General features: G+C 40.0%; 1 protein-coding gene across 1 annotated transcript; it reads left to right on the forward strand.

The window, feature by feature from the left end:
* The first annotated feature begins 1,295 nt into the window (after nucleotides 1-1,295).
* LOC115652242 (serum albumin-like) lies at nucleotides 1,296-21,071 on the forward strand. The gene is made up of 15 exons (XM_030564030.1): nucleotides 1,296-1,380; nucleotides 2,738-2,798; nucleotides 3,715-3,847; nucleotides 4,923-5,137; nucleotides 5,884-6,016; nucleotides 7,883-7,980; nucleotides 10,048-10,177; nucleotides 11,759-11,973; nucleotides 12,508-12,640; nucleotides 14,446-14,543; nucleotides 14,911-15,049; nucleotides 15,874-16,097; nucleotides 17,732-17,864; nucleotides 19,149-19,212; nucleotides 20,992-21,071. The coding sequence occupies exons 1-14, from the start codon at nucleotides 1,296-1,298 to the stop codon at nucleotides 19,200-19,202; spliced, it is 1,851 nt and encodes a 616-aa protein (XP_030419890.1). The 3' UTR covers nucleotides 19,203-19,212; nucleotides 20,992-21,071.
* The last annotated feature ends 2,175 nt before the right edge of the window (nucleotides 21,072-23,246 follow it).

Raw genomic sequence — 23,246 nt, forward strand, 5'->3', positions numbered from 1 at the left:
TTGCAAATTGATCACTGTTCATTGTTCCTAATGCATGCTTGAGCCACAAAGCTCTATGACTAATGAAATGACATTTTTTAAAACAGGAGAATTGTGAATAAGAAATAAAGCACTCCTGGGATGAATCATTTTTTGGTGCGTGTTAAAATGAGTGAAAATGTCAGGGCTTGCAAACATTTTCACAGCTCTGCCAGTTGTCCAGATCATCAGGAATAACTCAAACCCATGACATATAGAACTCAAACTCACATCAAAACTGCACAACTCACATCTTTTACTATTTAACCAGCTTTCCTCCTGGATGTTACCTCAAGTCATCTCCCAGAAATTGTGGGCTGATATTTGGTCCTACACAAGGGGAAAGGGTCAATCCCATCTTCCAGACAACAGAGATACATTGTCTGAAATAGGGCTCTTTTCCCCTTGGGCTATGTACATTCTAAGGTCCAGTTTCATCTTTGTTTCCATGAAAATCCCTGGAATATGAACACAGCACAGAATATGTCATTCCACATCTTTACTTTTTGTTTTTCTGAGAATTCTGGGGCCAATTGAATGTAGAAATTCAATCCTCCTTTACCTTCGGTCTCACTAATGTATCACATCAACCTGTGATATTTTTCTTTAGCTAAATAGAAAATCAGATTCACCAGCAGCTCTGACTTCTTTCTGCTACTCTACTCAAGCAAAGCAACCATAAATTCATCTTAAGTGTCCAGTGTATGTCTGTCATTGGAGCAGCGTAAAGCATCTGGGTGTGTGCTTCCTGATGAGTCCGGTACCTCATCTTTTATAAAAAAAATTAATTTTAAAATAGTTTATTAGATAGTTGCAATTATGGATTAATTTCTGAACTTAATATTCCTAGCTAGCCAAACCATTACCTGCACACCGTTAGTCCAGATCACTTTTGTATAAATATTAGCTAAAAATATGCATGGTTATGGGATTAGGCTAAATTACACATTAATAAAATCCCTTTAATCCCTTTTATGTCATTTGAGAAGGTAATTTACACAGATCTTTTTCTGTCTGGGTGTTGGAAAGTTAGTGAATTTACCAGGTCTTCAAAACAAAAAGTTCCAGGTCACAAACTTCATAAGCAAATAATTTTATCAATTTCATTTTTGGCAAGGATATTTCCCATTTTGTAATCTTCAGGCCAAATGGAAAGTGTCTAATGTGCAGTTAATCTTTTACAGACACCGACTGAGAAGAGTATATTAATCAATGCTCTTTCCATCAGTCTTTCTACTATTCCTGAATAATTCATCCCCACAAAATAAGCTGCAACCATGAAGTGGCTAGCATTTATTTCTTTTATTTTCCTCTTCAGTTTTGCTATATCCAGAGATCTGAAAAGATCTGCTAGAGACACAGGTAAGAAAGATCTATATTAGCTACTTGCTTTCATGATGTCTTTGCAAACTTTGTGTTTTATAATTGTTTTGGTAACTGGTTGAAGTTAATTTTGCAGCCTCATAACTGAACTTTAAGGGCATGATCCAAAGTCAATGGAAATTAATGAAACAATTACCACTTACTTCAGTAGGCTTAAAAGGAATGCAGAAATCCCATAATCTTAGGTAGGCCTGAAACAGTATCCTTCCAGATAATGACTCTAGTAATTTATCTAGTGACAGTCTCTCTTTTACTTTAAGTTAGCATAATTGTTCTTCACTGTTTCAAAAAAATCATTGAATAGTGTTATTAGGACAGAATGGCTGCCAAGTTCCCCCCCAGAGATGGATATAGGGCAGTGGTAGATGAATAATTGCTTTATGCACACACCTTACAAAGAGCCTTGGGATGAGCAATGCTGTATAATTGTAAGCTATAATCACTACAGATAGGCCAAACTGAAATCTTTTATATGACACTTCCACTCACCGAGGACAATGGTGATTTGCATACAGTGGAACAAGAATCCAACCCAACCTAGCTTTAATTTTGAGTTTGCAAAATAAAAACCCTTCCAACAGATCCCCAAACCAAAATGTATCGTCCTCAGCTCATCTCTAGTTTGAGGAGTACAGTGGTTGTCATTGAAAGTCCACATGTACCAATAGTTATAGGCCTGGTCTACAGTAGAAAATTAGGTTGGCATAACTATGTCGCTCAGGGGTGTGAAAAATCCACATGCCTGAGTGGCATAGTTATTCCAACCTAAGTCGCTGTGTAGACAGCACTAGGTCCATGGAAAAATTCTTCTGTTGACCGAGCTATCACCTTTTGGGGAGGTGGATTATATATGCAAATGGAAGAACCCATCCCGTAGGCATAGGTAGTGTCTACACTGAAGTGTAGACATACCCATACAAGTTATTTCCTATACTTGAAATAGGAACACACGTATGCAGTTAAACACTAAATCAGAAAAATGCTAATGGTGGGAATATTTTACTCAGGGTAGATTAGGAATGTATGAGGCCAGGGTAGCCAATGGCAAGTGGAATAGATGGGCCAGATGAGATGAGCTTAGAGAGAGGGAGAATACAGGGTTAGCAGAAATTCAGGTTAGCAAGTGGTGGGTTTTCTAAAGCGCTCAGAACTGGCCTTTCTCTGATCCCACTGAAATCAGTGGGAAAATTGCATTGAGTTGAACAGTTAGGTTAATGCTGAACACGTTTGAAAATCCCACCCCAAATGCCCAGAATATATTCCCTATAGGGCACGATTCTATACATAGCTAATGTAAAAAATGATCTTTATTGTTCTCTTTTCTTTTTCCACTCAGAACACAAGAGTGAGATTGTCCACCGTTTCAATAATTTAAAGGAAGAGCAATTTACAAGAGTGTAAGTGAACATTCGAGTTACGTTCTGTAGTGATAATCATCCTCATCCTTTTACATTTTTAGTTGTCCAAAAAACCCAATAGAATGCACACAAAGAATGTGACAGAAATGTTAGCCTGCTAGATGTCCAGTTAGATAATACATAGAGAAAACTTGCTTGCTGAAGCAGTCACAATCCTACATTTAATTGATGCTCAGGGGTGAGCCACAGTATCGTCTGGCCTTGTGGAAACAATACATTGCCCTTTGCAACATTTAGTCAGAGTCCCTCAGTGACCTGCTAGGGCCTACGACTAGCGTGGATGTGATTCCCTCTGGATGACTGAAGGAGGCCCATTTATAGATCAAAAGGATGTTTATGTGAGACAAGTCAGCTTGACCTAGGTGGTTTTTAGGCATGGTGGAGATAGCGGAAGATCTCATTATTTAACAATGACAATAATAATTACTTTATAGCACCTACAAGCATGCTGGGTACAAGTTCCAGGAAACACACAGAAGAAAGTCCGTGATCTGAGGCATTTATAGTCTATGTCATGGTCCTGCTAGAGAAGTGTTAAGATAAACCATATATCAGGAAGAGGAAAGGACAAGGAAAGATACTGATTGGGGAAATATGATTATGTGGTTTCTCAGTTTAGGCATGTTTGACATTTAAATGCACAGTTTTTATTCACAGCCATTTGCACAATTGTGCATACAAATTGTGTACACCAGTACTGAGGCCTCAGGAACATTTGGCCCTCACTAATTTTATTGAGTCTCCAGCAAACTTCTCGCCTGCCTCTTTCACTCAGTGGTTCTCTGCCTGGTTACCACAGATACCAGCAATGTCTCTGAATCCAGAAGAAGACTAGCAATTCAGGGATTTTTTTTTCTCCTTATCTACATCTTTAAAAATATGCTTTGTGTTTCAGTGTCCTGATCATATTTGCTCAGTATTTCTACAAATGCCCTTATGACGACATAGCTAAACAGGTGAAGAATGTCGTGGATCTTGCACACAAGTGTGTGGCCAATGAGCAGGACCCAGAGTGTTTGAAACCAGTGGTAGGCAAGAGTCCATTGTTATTGTGATTCTTCCTTGTTTACACTGCAAATACAGCACTATAATAATGAAAAACCAATAAGTGATTTTGGTTTGCTATCAGAAAACTAAGACTCTCAGGTTTTGATACTGCTAGTGAGCTACTCTCCATTGTATATATATTCTGACACATGGCGCTTGATTCTCTTACATTTTGAGAGTGGGATTTCTAAATCTAAATAATGTATGAGCCTATGTTCCATTCATTTTCAATGGGATGCAGGATCTTAAGTCTTTGCTCAGATTTTCAGGTGTCTAAAATGCATATAGGTATTTAACTTACTTAGGCATTTTAGAAAATCCCAGTAGTACGCACCTAAGCAAGTTAGGTGCCTCTAAGCATCTTCAGGCACCTAAATAACTTTGAAAACCTGGCCCTTAGGCACTTTTGAAAATGTTTAGCCTGAGTGCATTAAATTTCCACAGATGCTTGCGCAGTCAAGTCAACCCCAATTTGAAAACCCTTAAATTCTGAAAGCATTGAAATTTGGAACCAGACCTGAATTTTGCAATTTGGGCTAAGCCATATTAATATATGCTCATAGGCAGCACTATAGTTATTGTGCCAGTTTGGAACTGTATTCTAGCTGATTCTAACTGGTAATTCAACTAACAGGAATCCTATGGCTTCATCTCAAAGGCTGCCCAAATTGATATTTAACTTAAGGAATAATAATTGCTTCCCAAATTCACCCACATATGCTCATTGACTTCAGTGAGGCTACCTGCATAAGGTGAGCAGGATTTGTCTTACAGCCTACTAAGTCAAACCTCCAGTGAATCTATCCCAATAATAAAACATTAAAATGGTCAAAGTAATATAAATATAGGACCAAATTTTCAGGTGATCTCAATTGGCATAACTCTAATTAAGTCAATGGAGCTATGTCAGTTTATACCAAGTGAGATTCTGGCCCATGAATTCTAATTGTTTTCAGATTAGATGTAATTCATAAAAATCTAGATGACTGAAATTTACATCAGACATTCCATGAGCAACCTTAACTCTGACCCTAATCAATGTATTTTCCCCTACAGCCTACTATTGTCCTGGATCAGATCTGCAAAATAGACAGGCTTGGTGAAGTATACGGTGAAATGGCCAACTGCTGTAGAAAAGCCGACCCTGAAAGAAATCAGTGTTTCCTGTCATTCAAACATTCTGTTCCAGGGTTCCTTCCTCCATATCAAAGACCCGAGCCTGAAGTAATGTGCAAGACATTCCAAGAAAACAAAGAGTTGTTTATGGCACAGTAAGAACATTGATTTTATATTCGATATTTTTAGCCGTGGAGAAAAGCACCATGCTGCCTGTGCTATACTGCCACACAGGAGCACATTTTAGAAAAATTGCCTCTGTGCATGTGGAAACATCTGCACACACACATTGTGAACACTAGACTATGTCACTTATGCAACTTTTAGAATATAGAGCTGGTCAAAATTTGAAATTTTAATGAAAATTTTCACTGAATATAGTTGCTAGACTAGATTGAATTTTTCATTTGAGAATTTTCTTTGAAATCTTGCTTTTTGGCAAACCTTTTCCCCCTTCATTTCTGGTTTTCTCCTCGCCCCCTCCACTTGTTCCTTTTCCCACTTTGTTACTGAAGAGAGACAGAAAAATGATAAAAAGAGAGAGCAAAGAGTTGCAGTTTGCTCCCCCCAAAAACCTCTAAGAGGGATTTTTTGTTTATTTCCCTTAAAAAAATAATCAGGGAATTTTGAAAGTTTTGCCCCCCCCCCAATAAATAAATGAATAAAGAATGTTAAAAATCTGAGCAGCTGAAAATGTAAGGAGTTCACACAAAAATCTGCAATACAGCTGAGTGTTTCCTTCGTGATCAGAACTCCATCCTGGCCTCTGCATGTATCGTTGGTAGTTACCAGAGCTAGAACTGGTTTGTTTTAGTCTAGAATTGTTTCATAAATGCTTTGTATAGATTAAAGACTATTTGTTGTTGGTTGTAACACAAGTTATTTTGTATTTTCTTTTCAGTCAGGTCTATGAGGTCGCAAGACGGCACCCATTTCTTTATGCCCCATCAATCCTTGCTCTGGCTGTTGACGTTGAGCATGCAATTGAACTCTGCTGCAAAGAGGCCAATGCTGGCATTTGCTTGGATAAAGAGGTATTCATATTTTCAGCGTGAAAAACCAAATATTGCTATTAAAAAGTTTCCTTCTGATCTTAACTGCACTTCTGTTTATAGAACAATTGTAACCGTAAGAGGATAAAATCAAATCTTGTTTAATAACATTTTTCAAATAATTTTGTTCTGCCAATTATCCCAGAATCTCTAGGAATCTTGAAATTAAAATCTGTCTCTTTCTCTTCCCCCCATCCCTTGTATCTGTATACACTAATCTGTGGGGTGGGTTTAAGCAATGCACACAGAGTACTGGCATTGAATTTAGTGGTGTGTGAAAACAAAAGGGGAAATAGTTGTAGTTATGCTCTGGGTCATCTAATTGCCTGGAAAGTTTGCTTTTTGTGAAATTTTCATTAAGGGGTGGCTTCATGCAGCAAAACATGTTGGGGGGGAAATCAAATTTTTGCATGTTTGTGTGTGAAAGCTGATCTTTGTCTGAATAAATACTACCTGACCTCTCACAGAAAACTGTCTGCTCATGAACGAGTCAGTATGTTACAGAGGGTTGAAAATTTTCCTATTTTGAAATGTCATGATACAAGTATATATTTTTACCATCAAAAATTTTGCAAGAATTTTATCCCTTTTCCAACCCATTCTGTCAATCCATGATTGTTATTCCTCAGCTGTACTAAATATGGGCTATATACATTCCTTAGGGGAAAAAAATCACATGCTTATTGCCTGGGTTTAGACTGTGATGGGGTAGCATGCAGTACAGGTGTGCAAGGGGGAGTAAGACACACCTTAGGTCCACGCATGCAAGGTTAAGCAGTCACTGTACTTCCTGCCCTGAGCAGACAGGATGTGAAACAGTAAGGACTTTGGTTCTGCTTTCTTTTCAACTGCATGCATTCTCATGATTTGGCACCGGTACAAACCAGTAGCAGAGTATCTCCCTTGACATACAGTTTATGGGGAAGTTACAATCTAGCCATTAACCTACTTTTAGAATATTATGGACTAAATTCTGCTTTTACTGATACTCAGATCCAATGACCATTCAGTCCCAGTTATTTCAATGTGGTGGGTCAGGTGACACAGAGAGCAGCACAGTCCTACAAGCATAGGCAGGGCTGGTGCAACCATTTAGGCCACCTAGGCAGTTGCCTAGGGTGCTAGGATTTGTGGGCGGCATTTTCTTCAGCAGCGACTGGCGGCCAGATTTTCGGCCGCCCCGGTTGCCGCCGGCATTTAGGCGGAGGGAGCTGGGGCAGGATGGTGGGGGGCAGCATGCAGGGGAACTCCCCGCCCCAGCTCACCCCTGCCCTGCCTCCTCCCCGAGCAGGCCGTAGCTGCTTCACTTCTCCCGCCTCCCAGGCTTGCAGCACCAATCAGTTCCCCTGCGTACCGCCCCCCACCCTTACTTGGAGGCGGAGCAGGGATGAGCTGGGGTGGGGGAGCGTGCCTCAGGGTGGAAGGGGGGAGCTGCCAGAGAGGGGGTGCCTCAGGGCGGATGGGGGGAGCTGCCAGAGAGGGGGGAACCTCAGGGCAGGGGCTCAGGGGAGGGCGCAAGGTGGAAGTTTCTCCTAGGGTGCGAAACATCCTTGCACTGGCCCTGAGCATAGGGCTATGTAGTCCCATTCAAATCAATGGAGCTATTTGCAGAGCAAGGTGCTTCTTATGGAGGAGGCGAGTAGCAGAATTCGGGTGTATAATACACCCCCCCACATACATAGTAAAGGGCTGGGGCTAAGGATTGCATAATGAACTCTAGGTTTGTCTGGCCTTTTAGTTAATCAGGAAAGAGCCCTTTGTGTTTCTAAACTGGCACTGCCAGCTTTTTCTTTTCTAATCCATCAAATGTGATCAATTCGTTTGACAATGTGCTTGTGATTACTCTAGCTCCCTTTGATAAAGGAAAAAGTCTTACTTCTGAGTAAGGTAAACACCTACCTCTGTGGAATCCTGAAGAAGTTCGGAGAAGGAACTTTCCAAAAAGAGTAAGTCTCTGACCCCTATTTTATAATAAAAATCAAGTGGTTGTCCTAAGACCTGAAGCTACATCACCGAAAACCATCAGAAACAGATCAGTAACTTGTTTACATGTGCTGAGTTTGATGCTCCTCCTTATATTAAATGTGGAGATGGTTTTTGCAGAAGGAAGAGCTAGCACTGACAGCCATTCTGAAATCTATTATAAAGATTAGGCCAGGCAAGCATTTTCCCAATTATGGGCCAATTCTTATCATGCTTCTCTGCTAAGCTCCCATTGATTTCAGTGTATAATAGAGCTGTGGGTTAGTTTTAGCATATTGACACACAATAAGGAAGAATTATATATTTTACATTGACGGTGAATGTTAGTGAAAGTCTAGCCACATGGGCTAAAGACAAGATTTAACCATCTCGCCAAACTGTTTGCTCAGATATGGAGTTGCATAATCACTTTTGTAAATGACAAAAATAAATCAATCCAGACAGGGGCAGCATAAGCCTCTTCCTGGGGGGAGGAAGAGAGGTGGCTGAGGTGGGCTAGACAGAAAATTGCAGGAGCTGCACCTCCCCTTGAGGCCTTGGCCTTCTCAGTCATCCCATCCCCTGTTCCTCCTTAGGTAAGTGTTAGCTCCACCTCCCCTCACCAGATGCCCCACCCAAGTTGAGGCCAGAAGCTGGAACTAGGCAGTGCTGGAGAGGTTAGGACAAATTTTGGAGTGCCTATAGCCCCCCACAATCCCCCTTCTAATGCTGATGCCTGAATCCAGAGCCTGTTCCAGAAGGCAAAAGGGAGCTCCATCCGCAGCAGAATTGTAGTTCAGTTGCAGATTTACAGATTTTAAGGTCAGTAGAGGTTCTTCTAGTCTAACTTCCTGCATAACGGAAGAGACAGATTACACCAAGTAATTCCTGCAAGTTGCCCAATAACTTGAAGTTAAACTAGTGCATTTATTTTAGATAAGCCACATGCAGCCAATTTAAAAAGACTCCCAGTGATGAAATATTTACCTCAATTATTTACTTACCTGTGTAATTTAAAGCAGGGTGGATACAATTCAATGATTAAAAAATAAGTTGTATTTAATTTAAATTAAATACAAGTTTTTAAAGATAATCCTATTTGAAATTATGGCATTTTATGTTAAAACCTAAATGTATTATAATCTATTAAAACATTTATATTAAATAAAATATATATTAAGCAGTACATGACAGCTGCCAAGATTTTAAGAAAGTCAAGCCACTCACTTGGTAGGAGTTATGAGGCAAGAACTTGGAACCAGTTTGCTGAAAAATGTAACCAAGAAATTACAGCAGAATCCTCTTCTGTGGGTGCAGACAGAATATTCTTTTCAGTTTAGTTCACTGACTAGTCATTTAAAGTTAAGATGCCAATGAGAGTTAAAAAACCCCAAAACAGCAGAAAAGCTTGTTTTCCTCTTCCAATCCATGAGCAGAAGTGAGGTATGAGAGAATGAGATATACTATTTCTAAAATCATTAGTTTTATTTAACTAAAAAACAAGGTAAAATGCTGTTTTTGTGCATTTAACTGAACATGAATTTCCACCCAGAGAGAGCTTGACACAAATCACAAGTACAAAATTAATCAGATTCTTGTAAATAAGAAATGCACCATTCACCATTTTTAACAACTGAAAATGTGAAAATTAAGATTCTGAATAAACGTAAATTTAGCTAATGCTTAAATAAATGTGTATAGATAAAAGTTTATCCTCCTGGTTAGTCAGATGATGACTAAGTTTAATGTAAATGCTATATTTGGTTACAAATCAACATGTTTTAAATAGTTACCAGCCAATGAGACTTTCATTAGGAGTAGGGTGGAAACCCTAAAAAAAGTACAAATACAAAATATGAAAATCACTGATTCAGTTCAAGCTCTTTTGTTTTCTGATTTAAGTCATAATTAAAATAAATGATTTAAAATTGCTTTATTTAAACCAATCCATCATGTTTTATAGAGTAACCTAAATCGTAGTGACTTGCACATTTCATTTTTTATATAGAGCTTTAAATCAGACATTTTTCTGATTTTTTTCCCCTTTATAGTACTCTTAGTTTAATGAGCCAAAAATTTCCTAAGGCTTCATTTCCAGAGATTCAGAAAATTGTAAAGGATATCACACATATCCATGTGGAGTGTTGTGCTGGTGACATGATAGAATGTACAGATGACAGGGTAAGTTACATTGCTTTTGCTTAGCATTGACATATTTGAAAAAACAGAACACTGCCTGTTCTGTTCACTTACAAATGATACACCTACACACTCATGGATGGTTGGCTCCTCAGCCCTTAAAAAGTCAGAGCTAGATCCTCAGCTAGTGTAAATTGGGCTAGCTCCACTGACTTCAGTGGTGCCAATTTATACCAGCTCTGGATCTAACCGTTACATTAAAAGAAAACTAAGGTTGCAAAGTCAAGTATTCAAAAAAGTTAAGAAATGCCAGAAATAAATTTGCTTGTGCCACCTTAATTTGGCCTGCTTGTGCATATGTATTATAATACAGTCTTTAATTACATGACACTTACATACTATTTTTTCCATGTTAATATTTAACATTGTTTGTCATATTGGATTGGAACCTTTAAGTTCACCACACAGACCTCAGGCACGTGAGTTTATGGAGTAACTGATAGTTGTAGTAGGTCATTAATCTCTATGCGGAAGATGGAACACTTTGCCAGTGGGTTTCATTGATATTTGCTGACAGTGGAGGAATGCGGAGACTCGGAGATCTTGGGTTCTATTCTGGGCACTGGAGAGGCATGTACAATAGTGGGCACAAACTCTTCTGACTGTTCTCCCCCACGCCCCCAAGCTTGATGCCTTTTTGCTTTTACCCTGTGCCTACCCCAGCCCTGTATTTAATAAGCTATACTACCAGCCCCTGTAGAACGCAGGCCATAGCAATGTCTTGTTATCCTGCAGTATTCTGGGGGGTTCTAGCAATTCCTTAACAGAAAACTCTTGTCTTCACCATGCATACACAGTTCTGTAATTCAAATTAAAGTGGAAAGAGAGGTAGGGAGGATTCTAACAAGTCAGCTGTTCCTTGTGTATGAGGTATTTATGCATCATTTATTAGTCCAAATTCTTAAAGTAGGCTCCATGGATCAAACAAACAATCTTTACTCAAGTAGTGCCATTAAACTCAATGGGGTAACTCACATGGGTAAGGATTGCAGAACTGGTCCCTAAATGTGTGTGAAATAACTATTTTACAATGCCCATCCATTTCAGAGTGATAGGCAGTTTTCAGACCTGTAGGCAAGCTGTGCCACAGGGCTGACTTTCTTCTTCTGTAGGGTTTAACATGTCTTGTATTAAACAGAAAGATCAGGTGGTTGAAAGGGTAAAGTGGCAGCCCCTTGTGTCAAGGTGCTTGATGATTTCTGCTACCTTTAGCAGACTGTTCACCCCCTCTAGCTTTCTAATGACAAAGGAAGGGACATCACCCCGCATGTTGGACCATGGAGCCATGGCACCCCTGCCACGCTCCAAGCAGGTTTCAGCAGACATAAGTGCCTACAGCTGGAACTCCATTAGCTCTGCCTGCTCTTCACTGGGTAGAAAGCAGTCTAGTGGAGTTTTGGTTATAGCCTCCTGAAAAACTGTTTCCCCTCTCAAGTGAGTCTTCCATTTCCTTAGCAAATTGGCAAGACCGGCTCTGACTTTGGCCTCAAAACTGTAAAAAGAAAAGCAACTGTAGTTGCTTATAAAGGCCTTTTAACGGACACAGTATCATTCCTTTTGCAGGTAGAGGCTGTGAACTATATCTGCTCTAAACAAGACATCTTCTCCAGTAAAATAAAAGATTGTTGTGAGAAGCCAGTGGTGGAAAGAAGTGAGTGTGTTGTTAGGGCAGAGTTTGATGACACACCGGAAGGCTTGCCCTCGCTAGCCGAGAAGTACGTTGAGGACAAGAATCTGTGCAAACCCTTTACTGAAGAGCAGTATGTCTTCCTGGCAGAGTACGTATAGCAAATGTCACGTGTTCTTGCTGAACTATGTCATTTTACATGTGAGGCTCTCCTGCAGAGTACTATAATCAAGTATGTAATGGAGAGATTCCTTTGTCTGGTCCTTTGAGTGGCTGACCTATCACTTATGGCATCTTGAAATTCTATCCGTTTTCCTCTATTGTAATTCCCATATTTTGAGACACGTATTTACCACCATCCTTCTGAAGATGAATTGCAGATCATCAGTGCCCCTCTTCAGTTTCTTTACATTCAGGAGTTCCATGTACTTTATCTGCAATACCTAATTTAAAACTTTTTTTTGGCTCTGGGCTGCAGCTCTGCCATCAGCAGTCATGTTGACAGACTGTTCTTATAGCGCCAAAAACTGTACTCTATTAGTCAGGCTGCTGCTCCACTACCCATGCACAGAAGAACTGTAGCCAAACTGGAAAAAGTTGTACCCATGACAAGCATGTAACCATGTTACTTGTTAGAGGCTATTATATTCTTAAAACTCTAATGCTGGCAGTTTTCATGTTACAGATTTCTTTATGAATATTCGAGAAGGCATCCCGAGTTCTCTCCTCAGATGCTTTTGCGGATCACTAAGGGATACAAATCCCTCCTGGAAGTATGCTGCAAAACAGAGAATTCTTCTGAATGTTACAGTCACGCAGTAAGTTCTACTGTTCAATCACACATAACAGGAAAACATTAGAATGTTTTGATGAACTCTCATGAATTGATGGTGACCAATGAGATTTGGATGGGATTCTGATGGCTAGGGATTTACTGGGGATTAAAAAAGGGAATTAGTTGGCATTTACATACATAGATGACGTAGCATTTCTGTGTTTGTCATTCATGACAAGTACCTATGATTTCCTGGAATGAATGAATGAACGAACGAGAGTAACTCTATAAGGCACCCCGAGCCAATGTAAAATGACTGAGATCATTAAGTTAAGCTCTAATGGACATATATGCACATCAAAAAAGCAACCACATAGAGACATCTTATATGTTAACTTCTGCAGAGGAGCTAAAGATTCAGCGAACATGGAGAATGGACAGTTCTGTCATTCCAGAAACGGTCCTTCAAATTGAGGGTTAAGGCAAGTTAGTGGAACAGCATATGTTGCCACCAATTTTGTTGCTCTCTTTTTATCCATTGAACAATCTCCAAAAATTTAAAAGCCCTGTAACTTATTAGCACTAAATAGGTTTAATAAAGAGAAAAAAATTAAAACAAAACTCCGGACATCTTGTATGTAGCAAGTCTAAGCGTTTCCTCTCCCCCTTGCCCCATCAATGGATGGATTTGAATCTACTTTCAAAATCCTATGCTAACAAAATAGAACTAATGTCAGCAATGGCAGCGGTCCCAGTGAGGATCAGGGCCACACTATACTAGGCCTTGTGCAAATGTATATAAATAGTCTCTCTCCCAAAGAGCTTACTATTCAGTCAGACAGTCTAACTAGACAGAATGCAAGTGGATTTGTTAGAAGGTGACAACTTGCATAAGCTCATTTTATAGTGCTACTAGAGTCAATTGCTGGAAGATGAACTATACAAATTTAAACTGAAAAGAAGTTGCAATTTTTGCAGTGAGAATTAGCTATTGGAAGAATTTACGTTGTTGGGTAATAGATTGCTAATTACTTGAAGCCTTTTAAACAAGATTGGATGTTTAAGATGCTCTAGTTCAGCCACAAGTTGTTGTACTCAGTGCAGGAATTACTGGGTAAAACTTTATACTTGTGATAGGCAGGACATCAAAATAAATGGTTACAATATTCTCTTTGATTCTTAAAATCTGTGGCACTGATTTTACAAACCCAGACAAAACTGCATTCAAACTAAAGTGGTGCACAAACACTTTTTCCATTTAAAACCCACCAATTTGCTTCTATAGCATTTATGAACCTTTTGTTCACTTTTCACAGATGTCTGTGTGAGCAAAAATATTTTCACAAGAATGTTCATTGACAGAGGACGTATGATGTATACTGTCTAAATGAACATTCATACTAGGAGTTATGGGCATCATGAAATAATTCTGAATAATGAACCAATTCCTACAAGTCAAAGGTCATTCTCAAGAGGAAGGATGATAGAGTGGTTAGGGTAGTAGTCTGTGACTCAGGATATCAGATTCAGTTCCCTAGTCTGCCACAGACTTGGTGCATGCCCTTGGGCAAGTCACTTAGGCTGCCTGTGATTCAGTTTCCCATCTGTATATTGAGAATATTTTCCTATCGCTCAGGTGTGTTGTGAGGACAACTACCTTTATGATTGAAAGGGTCTCAGATGATAGTGATGAAGGCCATAGGCGTACCTCAGAAATAATAGAATATTTATGAATAGAAAGGGCCTAAACAGGATAGATAGGAGTTTCTTTGTGAGTTGGGTGTATGCTCTAATGAGAACCTTATAGATAGATAACCTGCCTCTAATAATGATTGTATTTACTTGCAGGAAGAGAAACTCAGGAGTTTCATCCAAGAGACTCAGGAAATAGTAAAAACTAACTGTGATCTCCATGCCCGCTTGGGAGAAAGTGACTTCCTAAAAGCGTATGTTTCTTTGTTTTGGAGTGGTTCCATGTTTATACAGTGAATGTTCAGGATTGTGTAAAGGTGAAATTCTCCAGACCCAAATGAATAAGACAAGGGTACAATTTAACCATTAGCGTTTTTTCAGCTAGCAGTGCAGACAATGCCATTGTTCCAATTAAGAAGAGTATTTAGAAGTTACGGTATGAACAGCAATGTAGGCTTCCACAGTGCACATAATGGTAGACTCATTGTTGCTTTTGTTACTACAGCTAAGAATGCAAAAAGTTAGTTCAGCTTTGGACAGAGCTATTTGTACTTCATTGAACAGTGCTTTATTTAAAGATTTTCTTCAGAGTTGAACAATCTAGAATATTTTTTATTTCAGTATCCTTATCCGCTACACCAGGAAAATGCCTCAGGTGTCACCTCAAACACTGATTGAAATCGCAAAGAAAATGGCAGCTGTTGGTAGCAAGTGCTGCCAGGAAGCAGAATCTAGACGCATACCTTGTTCAGAAAGACATGTGAGTATATTTCTTTCTTTACTCTAGCTTTCTTTTTGATGTGTTTTCTGTGCACTGCACCTTTACAACTCTAGGTATTCTGCCCAAATGCAGAGAGAGTAGCAATTTTGTTCTCAAAGGTTCAACATCCTATTAAGGAAGAAATACACAGTATGCTCTCTAATGGAGACATTGACATATTATATAAGCCTAACTTTAGGCTTCTAAATGCATAGGTGTAAATCTGCCCCATTTGCAATGGAGATAAGCTCCCCAAATGCTGGCTACCGTGAAGACATGGTGAAATAGGTTTTATCTGAAGGCAGTTTAAAGATTTAGGCATTTCTGAACAAGGGTCTTGATCTGGCAGTGGCCTCATCTTGCTAGGAAGGGATGCCATTTGTGAAACTAACAAAGAGTACCCAATGGGAGAGACCATGAAGGCATTTCCAGTCAGCTTTATTACTTGTTTAACAGTCTGCAGAAGAAGACTCCACTGACATTTTAGAGCATAAGAAATTACGCCACTTTTCTGGAAGATGGCTGCCTTCACAGCTAGGTTCAGAAATGCCAGTTATAAATCCTTTCCTGGTTACTGATTATACGAAATGTTGAAGGCCTGAATAAAATTCTTTAGAAGGGGCAACTTTTGGCTGGGACAATCACTTGCTAAGTCTGAGAAGTTCCAGAATGATTGAATGTTTTCATGGGAGCTCTGCTTAACAAGTGAGAGCTGCCAGCACCCCGCCTGGACTATTGTGACATTAGGAACATGTACTGCTTTTATTAGCATTAAAGCTAAGAGCGCTATGAACCTTGTTTTACTGCTCTCCCTCTTTGTTCAGCTGAGCTTGGTGATTCAGAATATGTGCCTGAGACAGGAGGCTACACCTATCAATGAAAAAGTCACACACTGCTGTGATGACTCATATGCTGAAAGGATACCATGTTTCACCAAGCTGGGAGCTGATGAAAGCTACAAGCCTCTTCAATTCACCCCTGAACTGTTCACCTTCCATGAAGATTTGTGCACTGCTCCTGCTGAAACACAGCAAATAAAACAGCTAACGTAAGATCTGTTTGCTAATTCACAGCAGATTTTAGGATTAAGCTCTAATTTTCCATATTCAGTATAGTTGTAGCCATGTTGGTCCCAGGATATTAGAGAGACAGTGGGTGAGGTACTCTCTTTTTTTTTAATAGGACCAACTTCTATTAGTGAGAAAAACCAGCTTTTGGGCTACACAGAGGTGTGGGAAAGGTACTCCCAGAGTCACAGCAAAACATAAGGTGGGTGAAACCAGACAGTCACTACACTCTCAAAACAAACTGCACAAGAAAATGATAACTCACACCTTATCACCTGTGGGTGAACACTTTTCACAAAGCAATCACTCCATACATGACCGCTCAGTCCTCAGCCTCAAAGGAAACCTGCACAACACCTTCAAAAGACGAGCGTGGGAGCTTCAATTCATCACTCTGCTAGACACTAAAAATGATGGACTGGTCAGAGACACTGATTACAACAATCTGTAACCTGCTAACCCCCTCTTTTTGTCCTATGATTGCTAAGTGTTGATGGGCCACTCTACCTTGAATGGTTCCTTGCACATATTGTAACTGCTCATTTCTAAACAATCTGTTCCAACATGCATTTTGTATGATGCTGGGAGTACCTTTTCCAGTCCTAAAGAAGAGCTCTGTGTGATTCCAAAGCTTGTCTCTCACCAACAGAAGTTGGTCCAATAAAAGAGATTACCTCCACCATAACTTGTCTCTACCATTTTCCATATACAGTGAGGAATCATTTACTACAATAGCACTATGGTAGCCTTACCAGTGAGTCAACAACACATCATTTACTAATGCGATGAATTTTCTACCTAGCCAGGCCTTTGCAGCTACTAGTTTCACAATTGCAGACATTCAGTTCTACACCAAATCCTCAGCTGGTATAAGTCAACTGACTAAAACCCACCTGAGGATCTGACCCATTGCACTGAAACGTTGAGCAATAATTTCCAATAGTACAGTTAATTCACTTCACTCTCAACTCATGTAGCTTAGTTTTTTTTTGTTTTTGTTTTTTTAAAGAGGAAGAATTGTTTGTTTTAGGATCCAGCTGCATGTGAGAGCGACTTTAGGCCAGTGATAACATCAATAAGATGCCATGGTTATTCAGCATGAACCAATACATAGCTGTGCTATGCTAAGCAAGGTGTTATTTTCTCCGAGTACTAAAAATGTCTAAGTTGGCCAGTTTCCCATAGGCATCCTAGCAGAGTTGGGTCTTAAAGAGGGACTTTGATGATGGCTTTTTGCCAATCTGTGCAAGAAGTCTGTTCCAGACATAGGGCCAATGTTGCAAAAGGTGTGAAGGTGGTGTAGGAGCAGTGGACACACAGTGTTGTGAGGCTGGAGCTGTAGGTGAAGTGGCGGAAGCACGGGTGGTGGTTATTTAAAAGTTTCCTCTGTATTATATTCTGCACTTAGGCTTGTTCCAAAGTCCATTGGAATCAATGGAAAAACCTCCCACAAACATCACTGGGCATCAGATCAGGCCCAATGCAGCATATTGTAAAGCCACAAACAGGCCCTGGATCTGCACAAGAATCAGGGAAATGTGATATTACAAATTGGTAACTCAAGCCACAATAACTAGTATTAATTTTACTTTGCTGCATTTTGTGTTTGTTTCAGATTTCTTGTCAACCTCATTAAACTAAAGATCACTATAACAGATGAACAGCTACAGAAAATCTTTACAGATTTAACTGGCATAGTACAAAAGTGCTGCAAAGCCGGACTACGTGAGGCATGCTTCGTGGTAGAGGTATCTCAGTGTTTTCATGTATCGAGAGTATATTCTTGATTAAAGGCATGCATGGAGAATGTCAGTATATACACATCTTAATCAAATGTTCAGCAACCTAGAATGGCTCTGTGTATGAAGAAGCCATAATTTTGCCTAGATGATGCATTCTACAGTAATATATATAGATACAGGGTGTGTGTGTGTGCGTGCATACATGCATAGATAATTTATTTAATCTAAAAGGTATGTTTAAATCTGCTTGAGCTTTCCTCCAATATTTGTCATTTGTGCTAAAGATTCTAGGACATCCAAAATAGGAGCTTTAAGGATTACAAATGAAAATTGCATCTGTATAATCGCAGAGAGGTCTGAACAACATGGATAGAGGAAGAGCTGGGCAAATTATGTTCTGTGGACATTCATTCCAACTTATAAACTAGTTTACTTTGACTAAGCCCTCTAACTCCTTTTGCTTTTGCTGAATATTCAGGCTGACAATCAGAGACTTAATTTTAAGCAAATATTGGATAACAGTGTCAGAAAGCAATTTATGCTTATCCAGTCAGGAGACAAAAGTGTGCAATGTGACTTGTGTCCAGTCAAAACAATTCAGATTTCAAAATTCAAAAATCAAATATTTGGAAAAAGCTACTTGAGAGTGACCTAAGAATTATTCATAGAAATTGGAAAAATAATTTAAGACTCACAGACAACTCAGAGAAAATACTAAAATTTGTCAAATATTCTTATTTTGAATTACTCAGTTGGCTCTCATGACACATACCCTCCTTTTAAAATGCTTCCCCATCCAATTTTAATAATAAATCATCATTAATGCTACTTCTATTATCCATAAATTTAATATGTTCATTTGAGCATATAACTAATATAGAATTGGAGTATTTTAGACTAATTATGCATTTTATTTTTTATTCATTACTCAGATACCACATAAGTGTGTACATTAAAAATGCATGGACATATTACATGCAGACAAGATATTAATCTTTTGGAAATAAATTTCTATATAAACATGTTTTATCACTTTGAGTTTGCAGAATAAAGTAAGAACTCCTGTAACTAGCCTCTCCCAGGCATAGCTGCTTAATAATTAGGGCCAGCTGGACACAGGTCTTCCAGTCCTTCAGGACAAGCCATCCAGTAACAGGACCATTAAAATCATCTCCTCAAACCTCCTGTGTAACAGACCACAGAATTTAGCTCATAGAAGCTTCCTGCTCAAATACTATGCAATTTCCTTTCTTTGATTCTCTCTTGTAAATATTTGTAATCTTTTTCCAGGATGCAAAACTGATAGCTGAAATTAAAGTCACTTTAGGAATTGTCGGAGTCTAAAGCATTTCAGGTAACAGCAAAATTTATATATTGGGAGCTCTGTGCATTTAACTGCTCAGAACAAATATGCTCATAATTTAATGTTAGATTTCTTCCTTGTTATTTGTGTTACCATGGTACCTAGGAGCCCTACTAATGGACCAGTATCCCCTTGTTCTAGGGTCCTGTATAAACACAGAACAAAAAAGGTGGTTCTGGCCCCTTATGTATGTGGTCTTTGCTCTTATAGAGCATGTGCCAAATTTTTCTTCCAAATTCAGAAGCGGTTTCCCAATTACTCCTTTATCAGCAGCAGCACTGAATATCTCACTAACTTTGGCTAGCCCAATCCAAAGAATAATCAACGTTCTGCTGAAATTCTAGCGTTCTTTTCCTAAATGACACACACTGACAAAGAATCCCTCATAGTAATTTTCATACATTTCACCCTTTAGACTAGGGCAAAGATCAAGGCTGAGATTTTTCAAAGGAACCCAAGGAGATGGGTGCCTAACTTCCATAGGCTCTTTTGAAAAACTCAAACTGTAAATCTCAATCATGATTCTAGCTTATATTTGGACCTCTAAATCATCCCAGATAGGTTAGTTGCGATAGCCATACAACCATCATCAAGACTGAATATTGGTCAAGGCAAGAGAGAACGGATGGTCCTGGGGGTTAAGGCACCGAACTGGGATTTAGGAATTGGAAATCCAGTTTTTATTCCCAAATTGAGGGCAGTGTCTCCTTACCTTAGTTCTTCACCTGCAAAATGGGAAAGGTTCTTATGGTACCTCACTGAGGTGTTAGAAGGATAAATTAATATTTGTAAGGTGTTCAGATATTATGGTAACATGATCCATAGAGTTATTAGAAACATGGTAGACCTGTCCGACTACATATATAGTTACAGTATGATTCTTTACTGATCCCTTTACAACATGGCTAAATGCAGATTGTATCGTAACCCTGTTCCATGACTGGAGATAGAGCCTTGATCATGTCCACACAAGTTTTATTTGTGTTCTAACTGAGGTGGGGAGCTCTGTGCTTTAACTTGGTCTTCTGGCACAGATGTAGCTGAACTAAGGACATCCCTATGCTGAGCTGACAATGGAAGTCTGACTTACAACAAAGAGAAGCATTATGGTCCCAATCCTACAATGAGTTACTCACATGCTTAACTTTGTGATGTGAGCAATCCCAAATGATTTCATAGGGCAAGATCCTGCTCACATTCAAGTTAATGGAAAACTCTGATTGTGCTTGATTCTGTACCATTCAAGTCATAGTGTGTGAAATTTAAGCATGTGAATAATTCTGAGTACAGAGGCTCTGATCCTGCAGTCTTAAACTGTATCCTTAACCCCCCGCCAAAAAAACAAACAAACAAAAAAAAAAAAACACAAAACCAAACAAACACACCAAGCAGATGATGTGAACAGAACTCTTAACTACCACACATGTACTTTCACAAATGGATGGTGTCACCTTTGGTTATCAGACAGAATTCTTGTGTGCAATGTTGTTGTAGCTGTGTTGGTCCAGGATATTAGAGAGACAAGGTGTGTGAAGTAATATCTTTTATTGGACTGACATCTCTGGTGAGAGAGGTAAGCTTTTGAGCTTACTTAGGTCTTCAGATTTGGGAAAAGAAGAGCTCTAAGCTCAAAGCCTTGTCTCTCTCACCAACAGAAGTTGGTCCAAGAAAATATTACCTCACCCACCTAGTCTGTCATATACAATTATTGGTAGTTTAGATGTACATTTTAGTTTTACCAAATCTTCCTTTGTTTCTCCTTCTACCCAGGTCACCAAAGGAGAGAGATGAAAATTCATCTGTGCAACTTCTCCTATACTTTGCTTCCTGTCCTTTTCCCTGTCTCCCCCACCCCCAACGCTGACACATGGCTTAGAATGCTGCTTTAAAAAAACAACTCAATGTTTTATGAACTACAGATTCTTCAGAAACTTCTCAACTGTTAACAATAAATACAAGTTTTGAAAGAGTTCTCATTGTCCTAGTCTGTTGATTAATTTGGTGATACAAAAAGTTTGCAACACTCTATAGTCAAAATGGTTTCATATTGTAACACTTACCTACTAGAGATGGATCCCCTTGTCCCTTCTTTACCATCTCTTGTAACATTTTAGTGCAATGATTATAATGAATTATTGCAATATTACTTTGGGCCAGAGATTGAGACCCTTACCCAATCAGTAACACTAACTGAACTGTTCTATTGACTAATGAAGCTAGATGTAGAATATCAGGAGTTTCAGGTCAGGAGGGACCACCAGATGATTCTAGTCCAACCATTCTAGTCTAGTTAACATGAATAAAGCTATCAGAATCTGGCCTTTTACAAAACAAATCATTTTACATCAGTAAAAGTATTCCTAAGCTTGGGGAAAATTTGGATAAAGATCTGGATTTGCAGCTCACATATTTCTCTTAAACACAGCCACAGACAGCAAATGTGGTTTTAAGTTCAGAGATGCCTCATTCAAAACATACACCATAGTCAGTACGCTTGCATGGCGCTGAGTTCACAAAACTCTGTTTGAGAGGAAACTATTGAAGCTTTACATCGTTCTTGTAAATAGCTGTGGACTAGTACATTTACTAGAACCCCTCTAGCCCAAGTTAGTAATGTCACATATTTTCCCATATAGTTCAGGCTGATGTCTCTTTTGGAGACCCTCAGCTCTGACATATAACATGGGCAATACTACTTGCCTGTAAACCTGACCCTGACTAAAAGTTCAGAAGCCCTGGTTCTTCACCTGATTAGGCTGAAAATGGCATGCCCAGGAGAGCAGTCAGATGATATTCAGAGACAAAGGCAGAACTGGTTGAAAAATGTAAAAAGCAAATTCATGAATGAAAGCCTTGGGTCCAGGTCACTATTATTCATGGCTTCATTTGATTCTGTATTTAAGACTATGTATACAACCACAAGGTAGTCGCAAAAATATGTTGCTGAATCCTGAAAGTTCCAGGAGTTTGAGCACAAATCATTATTCATCCAAAGGTTTGTACCAGAAGTAAATTATTCACTCTTTGTTGTTGTTTCCTAGTTTAAGAAATTTCAGCAGATGAATTCATACTGCAAACCAGGCCTGCACAACATGCGGCCCGCAGATGCTCACTGTGTGGCCCACGGCTGGATTCAAAAGGCTCTGGGCTGCCCACAGCAGTGGGGAGCCCAGATACCTTTAAATCTCAGCCGCAGCTGGGATTCAAAAGGCTCTGCACTGCCCACAGTGGCGGGGAGCCCAGAGCCATTTAAATCTCAGCCATGGCCGGGATTCATAGGGCTCTGGGCTGCTCGTGGCCACGAGCTCAGAGCTCTTTAAATCTCAGCTGCAGCCGGGATTCAAAGGGCTCTGGGCTGCCCGCAGCCGCAGAGAGCCCAGAGCCCTTTAAATCTCAGCCACCAGGGCGGGCTTTAGGCCAAATCAACCAATTCCCCTGAATCAGCCCGCCCCTAAGAGGGCCACATGCCCAAGCCCCAGTATGGTGTACCAGCAAAAGCCTGTGCGCTGTAGCGGGGTGGCCCAGCTTCCCCAGGGGGGCAATTTAAAAGGCCTGTGGCTCCCAGGCCCTTTAAATTGCCACCAGAGCACCACTGCTGGAGACCTGGGGTAGGGCTGTGGGGCTCTAGAGGCTATTTAAAAAGTCTGGGGTTCCCATAGCTTCTACCGCACTGGCCCTTTAAATAGCCACCGGAGCCCCACCACTTCCCCAGGGTTCCCGTGGCTATTTAAAGGGCCGGGGCGGTAGAAGAAGGCGAGCCCTGGGCCCTTTAAATAGCCTCCAGAGCCCTGGGGTAGTGGGGGGGGGGTGTCTCCAGATGCCTTTGCTGCCCTGGTCCTTTAAATAGCCCCTGGAGCTCCCACCACTTTGCCAGGGCTCCTGCAGCTATTTATAGGGCTGGGGCAGTGGAAGCAGGGGAGCCCCAGGCCCTTTAAATAGCTCCTGAGCCACGGGCTGCAACTGCTACCCCGGTGGGGGCGGCAGGAGGAGGAGGCACTCACCATACAGGATGGGCTGTACCCCCT

The sequence above is a fragment of the Gopherus evgoodei genome, chromosome 5 (assembly GCF_007399415.2).
Source record: "Gopherus evgoodei ecotype Sinaloan lineage chromosome 5, rGopEvg1_v1.p, whole genome shotgun sequence".
NCBI classification, from domain to species: domain Eukaryota; kingdom Metazoa; phylum Chordata; order Testudines; family Testudinidae; genus Gopherus; species Gopherus evgoodei.